This window comes from Falco peregrinus, chromosome 2, assembly GCF_023634155.1.
Source record: "Falco peregrinus isolate bFalPer1 chromosome 2, bFalPer1.pri, whole genome shotgun sequence".
Lineage (NCBI taxonomy): Eukaryota > Metazoa > Chordata > Aves > Falconiformes > Falconidae > Falco > Falco peregrinus.
The window spans coordinates 16,300,375-16,320,401 of NC_073722.1; the positions used below are offsets into that span (position 1 = coordinate 16,300,375).

The 20,027-nt window shown below is 43.6% G+C and overlaps 2 protein-coding genes across 2 annotated transcripts in view; one reads left to right on the forward strand and one right to left on the reverse strand.

Annotated features, from left to right (window-relative positions):
• Window positions 1-20,027, reverse strand: part of LRBA (LPS responsive beige-like anchor protein) — a 411,018-nt gene that overhangs the window by 178,954 nt on the left and 212,037 nt on the right. Inside the window, 3 exon segments of the mRNA XM_055797819.1 lie at window positions 6,842-6,978; window positions 9,600-9,746; window positions 17,076-17,200. Of these exon segments, the coding sequence (XP_055653794.1) occupies window positions 6,842-6,978; window positions 9,600-9,746; window positions 17,076-17,200 (409 nt within the window).
• Window positions 679-3,136, forward strand: MAB21L2 (mab-21 like 2). Its single transcript, XM_005243333.3, has one exon. It carries the CDS (start codon window positions 1,907-1,909, stop codon window positions 2,984-2,986), a length of 1,080 nt encoding a protein of 359 aa, XP_005243390.1. The 5' UTR covers window positions 679-1,906; the 3' UTR covers window positions 2,987-3,136.

Here is a 20,027-nt window from a genome sequence, read left to right on the forward strand (position 1 = left end):
GCGCGGCACCCTCGGAAACACCCACCCTTGGCCCCAGCAAAGACGAGAGGGCAATTGCCTTCCCGCAAGCCTGAGTCTCCGCAGGAGAAACACTTGTTGTTTTGCGGCAGGTACCACCGGGGTGTGTGTGTGTGTGTGTGTGTGTCACAGCAGTTCCCGAACTGACAGAACGTAACTACGGGTTTAGGTCCAAATCATTCAATACTCTTATTAATAGAAACTTGCATAAAACACCGTTTCCTTTCGAATAACTCAATCCAGCGCTTTAGGAGGATGAACGGAACTTTATGGCACAAGATTTATCTGAATTAACGTGACTACGGCATTGACTGAGGGCAGTAAAACAAGGTGTGCAATCCTGCGCCGGTGACGGTCGCACTTTCACCGCTGCAGCCCCGCATCAGCGAGAGATTTACGCCTGCGGTGAAGCACGGGCACGCCTCTCCCCCCGTCCTTCCCCTCGCACACCAGCGCTGCCGCCGGCTCTCCTCGCAGCAAGCGGCGGCAGCGGCGAGTTCCCTTCCCCCGGCCACCACGGCCAAGTTGCAGCTTTTTCCGCACCCCACGCCGCTCGCAGCCCCGCGCAGCCCCCCGCCCTCCCCTCCCGGCCCGGCTTTAAGGCCGGCCCGCCACAGCGCGGAGCGGACGATACGCTCCTGCCCCGCCGCCGCCGCGGAGGAGGCCGGCGTGAGCGCGCGGGCGCCTGTGCGCGCCCCCGCGCCGGCCGTGCCCGCCGCCCGCCGCGATTGGCCGCGCCGCTGACAGCTCGGCGGCGATTGTAGGAGGCGGGGCCCCGCCCCCCGGCCGGGCCCCGGCCCCATTCATAAACTACAGGGCCCGCCGGCACCGCCGGGGAGAGAGACGGGCGCACGGCAGCGGCGGCGGCAGCGAGAGGCGCGGAAAGCGAGAGCCTCGGCGCGCACTTCCAGGGGTGGGGAGGGGGAGGAGAAGCCATCCCGGGCACGGCAGCTACGCCCTCCTCCCGCTCAGGATAAAACACAGTCTTGTGCAAAGAAAAAAAAAAAAAAACCAAACCAAAACCAACCAACAACAACAACCTATAAGCTATATATATCTCAAAACAATCTATATAGAGCTGCAGGACAGGAATGAGAGATCACAGACCAAGTGCACACGTCTGCGCGTAAAGATAGAGAAAGCCACAGAGCCGGGTTCAGACAACGCCTCCAGCAGGAAAAGGGAAATCAACAACACCCCCTGACAGTCTGAGAGCGGCAGCCAAACTCATGCACATCTCTGGTGGTGCCACGGACTGAAAGAGAGAGAGAGAGAGAGGCAGACAGACAGACAGACACAGAGTTCACTCTTCCGCTCTGGGCATTGCTCGCATTCTTCTCCTCCTCTCGTATCGTGTGCGGTTTCAAACTTCGCCGCCGACCGGCTTTTCTGCAGGGACCTTCTGCGAGTCCTGGGGAAGTTTGTTCGGGGTGTGTTGGTGGTTTGCTGTTGTTTTGGGGTTGTTTTTTTCCCCCCCATGAACTATTGAAACAGCATTTTCGCCGCTGCGCGGGGGGGTGGGCGCCTGAGCGCAGAGGCAGCGCAGACCTCCCTGCCCCCACCGCCACCCTAAACTTCGCGCTCCGGGAGCCCGCGGGAGCTGCCCGCCGCCCCGCTCCGCCGCCCCGCCGCCAGCCCGCTCCGGCCCGCGGCTCGCACTGCTCCTCCCCGCCGGGGCAGCGCCGGGCTCCGCTCCTTTGTGCTCCGTCGTCCTCCCCGATTTTTTTTTAATTGCTCTCACTGGCGCGCCGCTGCCGCCTTCTTCCCGGAGGGGGTGGGGGTCTGCGATTTGGCTGGTGCCCTCCGCAAAGCTGCAGCCACCGCTAAAGCATTGGATCCCTCAACGTACTGCGAGAGCCCGGTGTACAGCCCGGACCTGTGCCCCAACATGATCGCCGCGCAGGCCAAGCTGGTCTACCAGCTCAACAAATACTACACGGAGCGCTGCCAGGCCCGCAAGGCGGCCATCGCCAAGACCATCCGGGAGGTGTGCAAGGTCGTGTCGGACGTGCTGAAGGAGGTGGAGGTGCAGGAGCCGCGCTTCATCAGCTCCCTCAGCGAGATCGACGCCCGCTACGAGGGGCTGGAAGTGATCTCGCCCACCGAGTTCGAGGTGGTGCTCTACCTCAACCAGATGGGCGTCTTCAACTTCGTGGACGACGGCTCCCTACCGGGCTGCGCCGTGCTCAAGCTGAGCGACGGCCGCAAGCGCAGCATGTCCCTCTGGGTGGAGTTCATCACCGCCTCGGGCTACCTGTCCGCCCGCAAGATCCGCTCCCGCTTCCAGACGCTGGTGGCCCAGGCCGTGGACAAGTGCAGCTACCGGGACGTGGTGAAGATGATCGCGGACACCAGCGAGGTGAAGCTCCGCATCCGGGAGCGGTACGTGGTGCAGATCACACCCGCCTTCAAGTGCACCGGTATCTGGCCGCGCAGCGCGGCGCAGTGGCCCATGCCCCACATCCCCTGGCCCGGCCCCAACCGGGTGGCCGAGGTGAAGGCAGAGGGCTTCAACCTGCTCTCCAAGGAGTGCTACTCGCTGACGGGCAAGCAGAGCTCGGCAGAGAGCGACGCCTGGGTGCTGCAGTTCGGCGAGGCCGAGAACCGGCTGCTGATGGGCGGCTGCAGGAACAAGTGCCTCTCGGTGCTGAAGACGCTGCGCGACCGGCACCTGGAGCTGCCCGGGCAGCCCCTCAACAACTACCACATGAAGACGCTGCTGCTGTACGAGTGCGAGAAGCACCCGCGGGAGACCGACTGGGACGAGGCGTGCCTGGGCGACCGGCTGAACGGCATCCTCCTGCAGCTCATCTCCTGCCTGCAGTGCCGGCGCTGCCCCCACTACTTCCTGCCCAACCTAGACCTCTTTCAGGGCAAACCCCACTCGGCCCTGGAAAGCGCTGCCAAACAGACCTGGAGGCTAGCCAGAGAAATCCTCACCAATCCCAAAAGCCTCGACAAGCTATAGGGTTAACACCCCCGCGCACAAAGCTCGCCCTCCGCAAACAACAACAGCGCCTAAAAACTTTTTATTTAACGCAAACCGCGACGGAAAGAGGCGGCGAAAGAAACGCGCCCCCGCCACCCCCCACCCACCTGCAGCTCGGCCTTTAAAAACTTGCAGACGGTTTTCCCGGCGTAAACTCTCGCCGCCTTGCACGGAAGAAGGGAAGAGCCTCTCCTCCTGCCCTCCAATGTGAATTTTTAAAAAGTCACAGAAAGAAGCGATCGGACTTTTGCAACTTCAAAACGAAACCCGAAAGGTACATTTTTCCAATCCATGTATAGTCCTTTTCTTATGCTCTCTCTCGTTTGCCTGGATGTTGTCACCAAGTGAAAATTTATTTAACTATATGTACAAATCTCCCTTTAAAAAGTTTTACTGATGTTAAATGTATTTCGGTGCCAAGGTCAGATTATGTGCCCCACAACTGACTTGTTGCAAATAGTAATAAAAATATTACTTTAACTTTACGCTGACTTTTCGTGAATGGTTCTTAAATACAGGCAAGTCGATTCTGCATCTCGGGAGGAGATTTTTTTAAAAGAAACAGAAACACGAGATGTACAGATAGTCTAAACGCGACACCTAGCCGAAGCCTTAGCTTGGCATATTCATTGACGCTTTCTAAATTACCCCCTAGTTTCTGTAAAAATAGCGCTTCTGAGGAAAAAAAAAATCTTACAGATTCTGTATGTAGTTCAGCATGTGACAACATCTGCTAAATTTCTCTGACTTTAATTTCCCCCCCCTCAACCTTGGGAATATGCGGAGCATTGCTCGCCAGATTTCAGGCAGAATTAGAGCAATGCCGTTTCCTACCCTGCGGTCCTCAGCCTTATTTTTTTCCTTACAGTTTTCTTTCCTTCTTTCCCGGTAAATCGCGAGCGCTTGTGTTCTATTTTAAATAAAACCTTCGCTCTTTGCTTTCGCTTTCCAGAGCGAACGCGCTATCCATTTGACTTTGAGACGGAGGAAGTCTATAGATCTACCCTGAATAATTAATGCGCTTTAGAGCAACCGGGTCGATATTTTTTTTAAACAAACATTTGTTTTCCCCGCATTTTTAAGTACAGCATAAAATCGCACGGCAGCGTAGCCGGTGGAGCAGGGAAGCCAGCCGTCAGGAACCCCCCGATCCCACAGGATCAGCCGGTGGCTCCCTGCGCGAATCCCGCCGATCTCCCTCCCCCAGAGCCAAGCTCTGCGCGATTCCTGGCATTTCGTGCTGTGGCCATTTCGCACTGAGTTTGCTCAGGAAGACTTAGGAAAAAAAAAAAATCTGCGGGATTTTTATTGGGAAGGCATTTCTAAGATTGATAAAAACGTTAGCGTTATCTGCTGGAGCCGCCCGGGAGATTTCAAGGCGGCTCGGGGCATTTCGAGCAAGTTTTCGTGTCTTTTCGGGGCGGGGGTGCGGAGGAGGGGGGTGGGGGTGTAAAAATGTGAGTTCTTGCCCCCAGAGGACTACTTCCGTTTCTTTGCGGACGGATCCGGAAAGAAATAGCCATCCAAAATGTGGCTTGTCTTTAGGTTAAAAACGGAATTAGCCAGGGGGGAGCAGCCCGGGGGATGCGCCCCCGGGGAAGGCGCGGAGGCCACCCTGCCCGGCGGCAGCGGCAGCACCCGGGACACGGGGCTGTCCCCCAGCCCAGCCCAGCGTCACCGCCCGGCTGCCTCCACAAGTGTCTGATGGAGTCACCGGAGCCTTTCACCAGCGCTGCCTGGTCCCGGCTCGCCTGGCAGAACGGGCTCGTAGCCTGCGGGGCAAGCCTTTGCCTCTGGAACCAGCCCGCCGCCGCACAAACCCTGACCTCACCGCCGCTGATGCTATCTCTGCCGCAGGTTCCTTCAGGAACTTGTCACAATGTTTTCTTTTCAGCAGTTTAGACAAATATACAAGGAATTTAAATTTATCAAACAGATGAAGCCTCATTAATTAAACAGGCCTGCTGAGCTACAGCGGATTAGGATTATTATTTTTTTTTCTTTCCAAGGGGCATTTTCTCCAGCAGCTTTAGTCCCCCCTGCCAAGGTACAGTAACTTAGGCAGAGGGTGGGGACGGGAAGCGTTCATGCTTGGAAGCAGGCTGCGTTGTAAGCTATTTTTGTTCTTTAAAATAAAAAAATATTCACATTTGATTTTTAGCTTCCGCCCCAAGACATTACAAAAGGTGCTCTTTTTTTCTTTCTTTTAAGACCTCCAGCTAAAGTAGCATCACAAGTAGGATGTACGAGGGGTAGCCTGTATTTCATGTAACCAACTCCTCCTCTTATAGGAACCCAAAAAAAATCTCCCAGATACAGAATTTAAGATACAGTCAAATAAAACCAGAATGCCTGCTCACAGTTAAGAAAACAACCACTAGCAAATACTTGAAACCAGGAGAAAAGAAAGCAAGCTGAGTATGTGCCGTATGCCAATGTCCCCATAAAACATGTAACAGGAATGGTAAGAAATAACTGTACTCAGACGCCCTATGTGCTAAACATGCAGAATAACGCAGATCTGTAAGACTTCACTCATGCTAACGTGATACAAAGCAGCACATTTTAGATGGAAAATGCAATCCAGTAACATATCCAACTGTCTTTACATTTTATATTTATATCCTTTTTAGCATTAGATATTTTTACAAAACTCTACGGAAGGAATAAACATATCAAAATTTTAACAGCTATCTCATACTGGAAATAATCTCAGAAATATTGACAAAATACTTCAAGACCAAAAGAAAAGTCAAATCTCATTTATGGTATCACATAAAAAGCACAGTTCTACTGAATACCTTATATTAAATTCTAGTTCTAAGAATCCATGAGTGTTGTTTTTCAAGATATATTTCCTCCTTGATAGAATTTGATAACCCCAGCTTTCAGACCCCACTGATGCCATTTTTAATACAGACAAGAGCAATTTACTCAATAGGAACAAAGAACTGAACTGGTGCTTAACACACAAGGTATTCTCTACAGTCAAGCAGAAAACCACTGCTTCTCCCAGGGACTTTTTTCTCCTTCACAAAGAAATTATTACCTTCTTTAATATCAAATATTTAAAATATTGATAAGATATTTAAAAAACCAAGAGCCATCACTGTGGTTAAAGTAGGATGCGAGAATATTTACCAGTTGTGTCATACTTTTGAAATGTCAGCATAGTACTGCAGAAAACATTCAAGTGCAACCTTATTAAGCTAATTTACACAATATACTGCCTTTGAAGTAGGAATTTTACTGAAGGTTACTAATTTTAAACAAAAGACTAGTAATCAAGTAACTCTGAGCAAATAAAGTTTGTGGAAATCAGAAAGTCAGTTCAGAAATGTATTTTATGAGGGCAATTATGTTTTCTCCTTAGGCACAATAAATAATAACAGGCCTTGTAAAATCCGTTACAGGATAATACAATACAGAAGCACTGAAAACTCTGGAGTGTAGGAAGTTTAGTGCTATGTTACACTGGCATTATATAAGAACTGGAAGGTAAACCGAAGCATTTGGGCTAAAAGCCTCGTTGAACTTTCCAGTATTCACACAGGCCTGTGATTCAAGACGTCTTTATTTAAGATGCCTCCCTGGAGCTTTATTCACAGCAAGCTAATTAACATTCAAGTAGGGTCGAATTGTGGGAGGGGGAGAAAAAGGAGAAGGAAAGGAGGTGTCACCCTACTTGAAGTTCAGTAACATATATGGTCAGTCACAAACTTATTAAAGCAGGAATACTGTGGACCAATAGAGGTAAAGGAAGTAGAATGAAGAATTAAAGGTCTTGGGTAATTTGTCATCATCTCTCACAGCTCAGGGTCAATGATCTCTTACCTTTGGGTCGATTTTCTTAAAACTGGGATCTTCTTCATCCACCTCAAAGTAGAGCTCAGAAAGAGTGATGGAAAGAGTGCCTTTCACTACCACTGAGGGTGCCACAAGCTGAGCCGGTGTGCTTAAGGCAACTGGACCTGCAAAAAAGTGAAAACACCAACAATATTCAAAACAGAGAAGAGTGCAAGTGCAATTTGCTTTTCAAGTCTAGAAGATTAAAATAAATAAAGCAATGAACTTCACTCTCGCTTAAAAAGCAGCTCTTTTTATCCCAGAAAAGAACATATGTAACATATTTGCAGTGTCTCTCTGCTGCTGAACACTGACGCATCTACAATTGCAAACTGATGCATACATTATGCGTGCCAGAGCTGGCTTCAGGCATGGCAGTATATAGTTTTTACTGAGACGCATTTTCTTTTCAAGAAAGTTCGAGAGTTGCATACCTTCTGTTATGTGCAGTATAGAGAGCGCACACATCAACACTTGAAATTTTACTGTCAGATGTGTTCTTTAGGTACCGGACAGTTTCAATAGCCTTCCACAAAAATGCAAACAGCAGTCGAGGCTCAAAGTTGTCTAACTGTAAAGTGTTCCCTCATGGATGCTAGAAATCTATTGTTACGGTTACACAATGTTATAGAGCCTAAAGTAAAATGTTTTAAAGATGCTTTTGATTCCACGTTAAATATTGTTCAAGGATTCCACGCAGCGTTAGTGTAGCCCAGGGACTGTGGGAGTAAACAGCTGGAGGGTTGGTTTCCAACTGAATGAATTTTTATTGGAATGATCACATCTCCACAGGGCTTATCACAGGGACAAATCAGACTACTACTGAAAACAATAGGTTCAGCATAGATGTGACAATGCAGAACCTATTATATAAACTAGCACGTACAGAAAGAAAACAGGTTAGGTTTGTCATCCAGCTGATTAAGAGGTAAGGAAATGAAGTTACTTGGCTGCAGTATTATCTGACTTCTGTAAAACAGTGCAAGATATGAAAGTGACACAGATAATTTTGTTTTAATAAAGCATCTATAAATGAGGTACACACATTCAGGTAATCAACGTGAGAATAACTGACAAAAAAATTCAGATGAATTGTCATTTCCATCGATTGTTAGGAGGGTGATGGTCCTTAATCTCGCATCAATCTCAATGTGTGCCACTAGGACAAAAGAAGAGATGCTCTGCTGAGATCAGAGCAGCTTTGCCCTCTATTCCCAATGTACAAATACATTGTGTTTGCAGATGGGCATGAGATAGCTGCGGAACTGCCATGATTTCCCAAAGCTCACCCGCACAAATGGATGAAATAAGCAGCTATGTGTTCTTTTGCTGTCTCCCTTTGCCCTCTGTACATTAGCATGTAATCCAGAGGAGAAATAACATTTTTTCAATCACTCGCAGACATTCAATTACAGGGCAAGCACACAGCTGCAGAAGCTGGGGCAGTCCAGGTCCCGTAGAAGACCCCTGACAATTTCCACTTCATTTCTAACCCACACCACTTTATTAGTGAGGATTACTTCTTAATCCTATCGCCATTGTCAAGATTATATAATTAAACTCCCCTTTCACCTCTATTACAGTATGAATGTATTACTCAAACCAATGAACGAATAATGAAAGAGAAGGAAACGCGGAGCACACTGTTGAGAAGGAAGCTTGTGATAGAAAGGAAAAAAAAGATTCACATACAGAAAATGCCATTGCATTATTCTCTTGTTACTTTATTTTACTTCACTCTTCTTATGCAGGTTTTCTTTTTTTCATTATGCTGCATTTTTAACTTTGCTTTAAAAAAAAAAATGGAGTGGGATGCAGTTCAGGGATAAGCAAGCTGCCAATAGTCACTTCCAGTAATTTCGCTGAATTATCATATGTTTCAATGTAAGTTTATACTACTAGCTTCCCAAGGAACCAGAATTATCCAGGAAATGATATTTTTCTCTGAAGCAAATGTACATGGGATACCAGTTGAGAAAGCAGAACAACACAGAGAAGTTTGTATTTTCCCTGTAAAAATTGCTCAAATAAACATTCCTCGAACAACTCCCAGTCCCTGAACTGAGGAGCTTACTCTGGTTTTACATTTTGAACTGTACAGAAATGGACCCACTCCACTCAGGCTGCAACATCAGCAAAGGCTGCAAGTGACTGAGTAAAATGAAGTAAGTTCAAAGACCTGAAGTACTGTTTCTTCTTCAGAAAAAAAGAAGTGAAGTCTAAAAAGGCGGCTATGGTCTGCGGAGAAGGGACTTCAATGGGGAAATGACAAGAGGTTTAAAGGAATTAATTCCAGTGAGTGTACAGATCCTTCAAACCCAGGTAAATACCCAATATGTACAATTTTACAGACTCAGGGGAAAACACATCAAGCTCTCCAAAGTCTTTAATTACAGTCAACTTGCCTAATTGTCCACTAGGTCTAATGGTTTGAGGAGTGGAACAGGGTCAAAAAAAAAAAAAGGAAGCCCTTTTCAAGGTAGAGCTACTTTCTCTAGGGAAGGTTTCCTAGAATACGGACATCCGCTGCAGAAACAAGAAGGTTATAAAAGGCTTACAGAAAACTCACAACTCTCTTCAAATAAGCCCTCAGCATCTGAGGTGCACAGAAAATTATCTTAACAACCCAGCTATAGGAAGGAACAATTTATCAGCGTGCATCCCAAAACATGATTCAGTGAGAGCAGGAGAGATCAGAACTTAAGTAGTAAAGAAGCTGGGGAGAAAATGAGATAGCTGAAGTTACCCGTTAAGTTCTCTGCTTCTCTTTCCTCCATGAATGACATGATATCGTCGTCACCTTCCAAGAGAATCTCACTTTCTGAGTTCTGATTTCCTGAAGCTTGACTCTTGATGGACTGCTTTCCTTTAACAAGAATGTCCTCACTGGGACCTGGAATGAAAGACACACACGTTGCTGTCTGTCGGGTCTCAGAGGCATCAGTGACAAAGGAGTGGTTTGGGGTTTTGTTGGTGGTTTTTTTTTTTTCAAAACGAAAGTTCAGGAGGAAAACTGTTTAGGGCTCGCTGTGGGAAGTACCTGCCTTAATCCTTTAATGTTAGGACACATCCAGTTTTAATCCTATTAAGCCTGCTCAAAATTATCCAGAGCTCTCTGCAGCATTTCCCTCTGCTCCCAGAGTTATGACAGCAGGCGGACAGGGCACGGCAGAGCCCCCTGCTCGGCAGTAGGTCCCCCTGCCTGCCGCGGTACCCGGGCACCGCAAGCCGAGGCCGGGGGCCGGCGCCGCGCCGGCAGCGAGCACGGCCCGGGAGAGGGGCCGGCGGCGGCACGGCACCGGGGGCAGCGCAACAGGCCGCTCGGCCCCGCAAACTCCCGGCAGCCGGAGAAACGGGGCAGACGGGGAGGGGGGGGGTCGCCGCCCACGGGTAAGGCACTGCGGCCGGCCACGGCTCCGCGCCGCTCCGCGGCGGGGCGGCAGGGGGAGCGGCCCCCGGTGGGGGCGGGCCGGGCGCCGCGGCAGCGGGGAGGCGGCGGGGCGGCCTCCGTCCGTCCGTCCCTCCCGCAGCCCCGGGCAGCCCGGAACGGTGCGCGGGTGCCGTGCGGCAGCGCCGCCCGCCTCACCGGCTCGGGCGGGGAACGGCGGGGGGGGCACAGACAGAGAAAAGCCTGCACCTGCTTCCGTGAGGCACCGCGGAGTGGTACCCGGGCCTTACGGGGACACCGCCAGGCTCACAGCTGAACTTTGGGAACGGAAGGGAAATAAACGGAAAGCTCGGCCAGCTCGGCCCAGCCGGTAGGCAGGCGGCGCAGCCTCGGGCCGTGCCCTCAGGGGCGGCTGTGCCGGGGGCACCGGCAGCGCCCCGCACCGCCCCGCGCTCCGCCTCGGCTCCATCTACATGACAAGCTCCGAGCAGCAGCCGGGGGGCAGAGGGAGAGAAAGAAGGAAGCGGGGTGGGGCGTGGGGGGGGTGGAAATTAACCAAAAAAAAAAAAAAAAAAGGCGATCGCTCACGCAACTCTCTACACCTAAGTTACTGCTTGCTGTGGTAAAAGCCAAACCCCATTAGTCTATGTGTTATTGCCGGGTTTCAGCAGAAAATGAAAATACTGTTTCGTAAAAAAAAAAAAAAACCCAACAAAAACAAACAAACAAAAAAGATTGAGAACGCTCGTGGCACAACCGTGTTTGAAAAAAAACTTTCACCAAACACATGAGGAGCAGCTAACTTCACGATGTTGCTTTCTCTGATTGCTGCCATACTGCAAGTTCCACTGGTTTACATTAAAAATATGTTAATCTGCAAACATTTACAGAAGGCAGCAATTCCCCACTGGCAATATATAAAGTTTAAATTGTTTAAGTAAATATATGCACATAAATTGCAAATAATAAACTTTTCAGTTAAGTGAAAACTGAAAAAGAAACACAAACAAACAAAAAACCCCAAACCACCAAATACCCTGGTTTTGGTTTAGGCCCTAAGCTTACAAAAAAACCCCAAGCAACAAAAAAAAACCCAACACAAAACAAAAACACACAAACAACAAACACAAAGAAAAGGAAATATAACATGCCATAAAAAAAAAAAAGGTAATTTATGCATGGATCCTTTCACCCTAACCAATAACTGCCACTTGTAAGTAAGCCTTTAAAAAATCAATTACTGTAAAGCTTTTACTGCATTGTACAAACACAAATTTTACTTTCTTCTAGAATGTGCTCATGTAAATAGTGATAACTCTGACTCTGGAGCTGTTCAATGCGAGTTGAAAACCTTCTTGTCATGGAAAATATGCAGCTGATATTTAGAAAGGTTTTCCTGTAATTAACTCCCCCTTGAGGATTTTAAGTTAGCAGCAGTAAAATTACCAACAGTATACTAATATACACCACATGCACCGTTAGTCAGTGGTCTACCAGCATTCTCTTGAAGATCAAAAAAAGTAAAACAGAACAAAACCATCCCAGGGATAAAGTCAAAGATAATTTTTTTTTTTTTTTTTAATGCAGGCAAACTGTACTTGTTGTTTCAAAAACCCCATCTACATTGTACATACTTGCCATTTTCGCTTCTTCTACTACAATCTGTTTTATACTGAAAAAGGCTATTTCAAACATAGCTTTTTACCTATTCTCATGTAAGACTGAGCTGAGAGCCAAGATCAAAGCTTAATACTGTTATACTTAGCACAGCTTGTCCAAAATACTAGTGTGTCCTTCAGCCTTTCTTCTCATCTACCATTAAGAAAAAATTAAATCAGTATGGCAACTTCCCAGCCACAGATGACTGGATAACAGAAATACACATCTCCCGCCTCATCTTTGTCAGTTATTCAGATTTTATTTCTTTCCCCAACTAATGATATTATACTGATTCAAAAACATACATCTTATGTAACTGCCTTTTTCCAAAAAAGATTTTAGACCATCTTTGTAAATTTTTGTCATCTCTTTGCATATGTTGTTAGTTAGCCACATTTCCTGACATGCATGAAACGTGTATACACGCAGGCACAGGAAGATGCAGAGCCTGTCTACACATCTGCGGAGACCAGCTACTGGAAGGCAGTAAGGCATCACACTCCAAACCAGAATCTGCTTTTCTATACTGACCTGAATAAAGCACTACACCTGCAACTAACACACGCACGCTCCCACCAGTATCTGTATAGAACTGACTATATTCCACATGGATTCACCTATTTTCTGTAGAGAAATGCACTTATGTGGGTTGGCCACAATCTAGTTCTTTCTCTATATTTACTGATTAGAGATACATATGACAGAGCATGCCAGCACGTGACCTACTCAGTTCCCATGCATGCACAGGGGTATATTACACTGGATTTCATATTTCAGGTCCCAAACCTTGCCCTGTCATCTGCTAACTGAAACCACTCGCTGCCAGGTCTGCCTGTTCTTGGCGTGACTGGAAATTCTGCCTCCAACGCCGCAGATCTAAGCATACATTCACATCCACCTTTTCAAGATCCAGACCTTAAGGCATGGCCTATGTGTTGCACAGGCCATAACATTACCATAATTCATTAGTGTAATTCCATGCAATCCTTCCCAAACTGCTCTGTAAGACCATTTCTTCAAGTAGCTTTTTGCAAACAGATCTCTGCATTTGCACCATCTTATTTATTCCAGTTAAATCTCTGGAACATCTGGGTGTAAAAGTAATAGTTTAGCTTGCGTTGCTGAACAAGCTTAAGGCATTCAAAGAATGACATATTACTTCAAATTGTTTGTCTATAACTTAACCTGACCTGGGAGATAACATTTTTCAAAGTTAATTGAAAATAAAGTATCAGAAAGCACGACACAGAATATTTTTTTTTATTTTTTTTATGTCTGGTAAAATGTATCAGGAAAAGCAATTCAGGGAAAAGATGCATTAAAAGCCCCTTACGATCTACTTTTTAAAAAAGGGCTCCCAGAAGCCTCCCTCTTAGTCTTCCTATTTGTTGAAGAAGATAAGGGATAAAATGACCACTTTCACATCAGATTTTTCAAACATTATTTTTAACACCCACTACTTTTGCATCCCTTGGGTTGAGGCAAAGAGAACTGACCAGTTGATTGCAATACTGTAGGTGATCAGCTGCTAGTCCTTTGCAGTCACAAAGCTCTGCACTCCACCTGGAAACACTACAGGCTTTTAATCCCCCTCTCCCCTAGTTTTTAACAAATGTCAATAAAAACCAACAAATCACTTGTTAAAAAGCTTGATAAGGTATCTTCTAGCAGCTAAAGATTCTCTCACAAAACATTCTATTTGGGGGTCCATCTAAAACCACCAACAGGATTTAAGTACTCATTTTTTGCACTTTCACACCTATACAGGTATTTTGCTTTCAATTCTAATCAATGAATGAAAGGTAGATCAGAGAGGAGTTAACTGTTTCCTTCCCAGACTGCTACCACACCACCTTCACCTCTCTTTCCTTCCCCCACAATACACTAGTAGACTGACTTTTATAAATAGCTATTTTGGAAGGATTTCCCCTCTCCCCTTTTGAAAAATTACCTAAAGCCTTTTTTTCCCAAGCAAGATAATGTGAACTTGGGAATGGCAATTAAATTGTCAGAATTAAAAAATTTGTTTTTAACTAGAAGGTAGCCAGAAGTATAGTCATGGGGCTGGTATTGATTGTCTGAACAGAGAACATTAGTCTTCAGGTATTTATTCTGCCACCTCTGCACCAGAGGTTCTCCTTCAAATCAAATCAATCCCTGGAAAAGATTGGTTCTGGTTACTAAGACACATAACTAGGCTGCAACAGAGCTGATAGCTGTTGTTGTTCTCTCTAGGTTTTACTGAACAATATCTAGGCTTCCAGTTGCTTCTGAATAATTTTCATAGTTGCAAACTGTGATATTTCCTGGACTGTGAGCTCTCTGGGGTGAGGAGAATATTTGAGGTTTTATTTGAAAGACACCAAGCAGCTGATAATGTTTGTCTACTAATGAAAAGTGTGTTAAAATCTGTGCTTTCAAGCATGGCTACTGCACTAGTTATTTATGCATTATTTTCCCCATTCTTCCCTTTTGGCAAAACCTCTCATGCCCAGTTTCAGGGTTTGGTTTGTTTTGTTTTGAGAAAAGCTTGAATAGGCAGCACACATCTTTTTATTCATTATTTTTAAATTATTTTGCTTCAACGACATGTCAAATTAATTGAAATAGAATAACTAATGATAAATTATTGATAAGAGATCATAAAATACCAGGGCAAATATTCTGCAAATTCTAAGGATATCTGCACCATGAAAACAAGGCCTGAAAGTCTGACTCCAAAAAAATCTGAAAATAATTGGATTTTCTGACCTGAAACGGACTAATATTAAAAGTTTATAAACATAATTCAGAAAGAAATAGATCAAGTGACCACTCCAGTTGACCCTTCTGATAACTGCACCTTCTGAGACCTAAAAAACCCCTTGAAACCAAACAACAACAACAAAAAAACCCTAAACTAAAACACCACACTGAAAAACCCAATCTCAAAAGAAAACTACAACACTACTCTAACCACCTTTGTATTCCTACACATTACATATAATTTCCCCAACTGAACTTGAATTTGTACTTTGGTCATCTAGTTTACACCTTGCCAGTGGAAGGTCTTGGAACAAGACAGTTGCATATATACGCACACTCAGATAGTAATATAGTTACTATCTAAATTACATCAGTTAGGCAGATAGTAATTATCTGTATTTTCAGAAATCATATTAAACAATGACTTACAGTAAACTAGAATATTCACTGGCTAGATAAAGAAAAAGAATGGCAACTGATACACAAAGGCAGCATGCAATTAAATTCAGAATAAAACAATATAAAGAAATTAAATATAACAGAAACCTATTAAGGATGTGACATTCTAAACAGAAAGGCGGACAGAAAACAATTTACTCTATTTGAATTACCAGGGTTAGCTACTAGCTATGCCTGTTAGCTACCTATGAAATAGGGCTGCTGGTATTCACTCTCCTTTTGTATTGACAAAAATTGTACTCCTGTCAATTACAAACTGAGTATGAGCCATAGCCCTTGAAATGTAGCCTGGCTAAGTGAAAATGTCACATTACTATGAAAGATGAATAATTGCATTAGTGCATGTTTGCTTATAGAAGAATTAGTTACACAAATAGAGATAGGAGTTCTAAAGATTTTGCAGTAAAGGTATTTTTCAGTATTTTGATTAACAATATCAAAATTAAATACAAAAATAAGAGTAGAATACTTAAAATTGTGACATTATTTAAAACACACGTAATATTAAAGGGGGGCCGTTGTTGTTTATCCATGGAGTATTAAACAGAAAGAAGCCTTGTGCCCTTAAAGTCCATGGCATAGAAACAACACACAGTATTAAGAACAACAAGCCCCTAAGCAAAAAATGGGTTAATTAATTCTACATCTTGTTCCTCTTTCTATAGTCAAAGATGTAGGGCTCTGTGAACATTGCTTTCAGATCACTTTATTGACTATTCTCTGTACGGTCATTTATTTTAGAGGACTGATGTCACATTTGGCATTATATCAGCTGACATATTGTAGACATTTTCTTCCAGAAATGGGTCTTTAAAGCTGAGTGCAAGAGGTTAAGATGCCTGACAGAAACTAACTTTACGACAGTGATGTTCTTCTATATTCATATAACACACTTACTAATTTTAAATTAGCATAAAGTTTAAGCCTCTAGATGTAATATGTGTGTGTATGTATGCATATATGTACACAGTAAGTCACAGATGGAAAAAGAAAAAAAAAAAACGACCTAAATTGAAATTATTCTATTCCATGACATGTACCTTCAAGGTGAAGGGTACTCAGCTTTAAAGCTGAGTATTATAAGCAAATAATTCTTAAATATAAAAAAGATTTTTCTACCTTATCGATGTATCTTCATTAGATCATGAAGACATAAAATAGTAGACTAAACCCCAAAGTTCACTAGCTTTGGGTGGGTTTTTTGCTTGTTTGCTTATCTTTTGGGTTTATTGTAGAATTCTCAAGCTGATTATTGCATTATTTTTGTAGATACATTCCCCTAGAACAGACACAGCAGCATGTAACTGAGTGATTCCTGATAATAAAATGAGGAAAAAATATTTTACAAATTCATCGCCTTTTTTTAAAATCACCGGGTAGAAAGGATCATTACCCTTTCCTGCTTGAACAATACTTTATGTTTCAGCATTTGTTACTATTTCTTCTATATCAAATTCTTGCAGAAAAACTTGAAGACTTAAACACAAGCAAAGGTCAGAATAGAGTTTAGCTTTAGAAGTGTTATTTTTCTTTTAAACTATCTGTAACGTTAGGCAGATATGTGCCAAGGCTAACAAATAACTGCTGTCGATTTCTGAACAGGAAAGTTCTTCTGATGTTACTGAAGCAGAAATTGGTAGTTTACCACAAGGAAGTATGCCCAGGAATTAATGGCAAAATTGCATCCACTTTTCTGCTGCTTAGTGAGAACTAAATTTGTAATCATTGTACGCCAAGTACACACAATGTGCCAGCTCAACGAAGAGGTAATGAAGAGGCTTAACAAATAACAGCACTGCTTATATGCAGTAATGGTCACTTTACCTTTGTATTGAACATGTCTGAAATGCAACAACAAAAGCCTTTAGTATTTGGGACAATTTTCTAGCATCTTATCGGAATGAAGGTCTAGTCTTTACTGCTACGTACTGTAACCTGCTGCTATTGGCAAGAAGGAGATTTTACACTGACCATGTTCTCCGGCTGCTTTTAGTGTCGCTTCAGGATGTGTCGATCCAAGGGGGTTACGCACAAATCGTCGCCGGCGCCGCAAGTCATCTTCCCAGTAGTCAAGGCGCCAGAACTCACGAGGACGACTACAATGAAACAGAGGAGCCACATATGTTAGCAATTATCAAACAGCATGGTAGCGCTGAATTTCTGCATAAAGCTCTCCTTGTTTGCGCTGCTTTTGCCTTTTTTTTTTTTAACCTCCCCCCTTTCTGCAATCTTTTACTTAGGTATGTCCTTGAAAATAACAATATCACCTTCCAGTCTAAGGAACTCCTTTCCCTTTTTTCTTGGAAGGTGAAATGAGCACTAAATACATCATTTTGAAATGAATTGCTGACAGTGTGATCAGTTTCCCCACACTCTAGTGGCATGTGCTCCGATTTCAGCCTCATTTCAGCCTCAGCAGGGCACCTTTCTCAGTGACTGCATTTATAAACCAGAATAGGGAAAAGGCTATTATAAATATGGTATAGCATTACCTATATTAATCAAAGTCTGTCCCCCTTCATTTTTCTTCCTAATTTGTGCCTTTTTGCACAAGGTCAGTAAATCATGCCATGAATTCTTGGTCCAGAAAGTGTTAACTTTAATGAATACCTCAGTTACATGGTTATGTATGTGATAATAAAATATTACTCTGTTTAGATGTGCAGGAATTTAATTAAAATAATCTCTTAAAATATTCATTACATTTAGCCCCTGAGGCTTAGAACAACACAAGAAAATGCATTTCTTTTCCATTTACTGTTTTTAAATAAACCATTCCAGGAGAGTGAAACAGCAATCTATTTTCAAGCAAATCAGATTGGATTTCTGGTTTATGTAGTTGTGTTTTTACATTTAATTAAAACCTACACGTTATGATGTGTAATAATTGCTATATTGAAAGTATACTTTTAAAAAATCACATCTAGAAAAGGTTATATCAAATTCATTATTTTCCACTGTACACTCCAAATATAGGTAGATCTTTTTAATACGGTCATATATAAGTGCCAGTTACTATCTTGTTAGAGCATCATGAATGAATGCCACTGTAAAAGCAGTATTTTAGCCCAGAGAATGTATAAAACCCCGCCAATTTCAGGTATAGCAAATAAACAGAAAATGCCTTAAGCATAAAATAGCCATGATAGCCTGAAAACCTGTATGCCCAAATTAAAACCCACTGATTTTACTTGTTAACATAGCTAGTATTAAAACAATAGATGAAAATGCATATAAATTCTATTTCTGGACCAGGAGCTAATACAAAGTATAACTCTCCACACTGACAAATGCACAGCCACAACTAATCTATAGATTACAATGTGAAAAATACTTGGTATCCACATTCTTAGTTTTGAGGTGTAAAGGTAGAAATTAATTTTATTTAAGGTAAATAGAGGTTTCAAACTAACATGGTACCAAAAGGCAGAATAATTCACATAATCCTACTTTTAAACAGAATTTGTAGGCATCAAATATTGTGACTGAAAATAATTTTATAAAAATGAAGACTGCCTTTGCATCTACTACCTTCATTAAAATTCTATGCCTTTTTCTACCACCAAAGAAAAGGCAGTGCTATTCTTCATCTTCCCAATTTCTTACTTTCAGAAAAATACTGAAGTACTGGAATCAAATGCCCCAGCATCTTATTTTCCCAGTTGTCTGTGTTACGATCATGCTAAAATTTGAATGCTTTGATTATAAAATCCAACAATTTTGGAATGATTAACCAAAGAAAAATTATAAGACACAGGAAAATACAGGTTTATTCAAAGGTCGATTAATAACTTAGAATTCTCCATTAGTGATTATAGCAAAAAGGCAGAACACAGCTGGCTATGTGCATGCCTTTGATAGTCATAGAGCATGGATAGGCACTTCATCATTCTGCCTTCCTACATTTATCTGTTAAAATTATTATCAAATATCAGCCAGGATGCAGTCGTGAATCACAGGCTGCTCCTCGTCTTCAGGGGAATGATACAATGAGGGTCTATTCATCAGTATGGCAATCGGCACAAGTAATTAGTTCCCTAGACTGAGATCTCCTACAAAGCTTATTTCATTCGGTACCACAAACATATGACAATGAAAAGCTAATGGAAGCTGCTAAAATTTGTTAACCTTTTCTGCCATCAATCCTTCTGGTATTCTGTGCTACAGTATTATGCAAAGATGGTAAATTATTAATTTGTCATTCATCTATCTTTCTACAGTTTTGATAGAATTAAGTGATGCCATTCTTCTGGATAGCAATTACAATTATACTACCTTACAAAACTATGTTAAAATTATTAGAAAAATAAGTATCAATGATCAGGCACGAAGTATTATCCTGAAACATAATATATCTTTAGTCCCCCACTTTTCTTTTCAGTTCCACACGGGAAATCTGCACAGGATTCCATCTCCTTCGCTGGTCCGCTGATTACTCACATACAACGTATTAATGATTAGACTGTGTATTTGGGGCAATGACTGTACTATGAGGTTAAAAACAAAACCAAAAAAACCCCAAACATCCACTCTCCACAAATAGAAATATACCCAACAAAAAACTGCATAGCCAAAAAGAAATGCCTGTGTTGTCTAATTTTTACAAGTGAGTACTTTTTGCGAGCAGTTACTGGGACAAATGTGTATTAGTACCAACAGAAGCCAGTATACCACGTAGCTACTCTGGAACAACTAGCTTACTGGTAAGATCAATTAACCACAACGCTGTGCCACGCAGACTTTGCACCACTACAGCCAGGGGGAGACAGACAGAAATATTGCTCCGATTTGGGCAGAACTGACTGCTGACAGACTGAAGGATTAGAAAGCAAAGGGCCAAGTAAGCAGGTTTTGTGAACAGCATAGTGCCATCGACTACAGGGGCCATTTGACAGCAGCAGCTTCAGGCCCTGTGATAAAGGC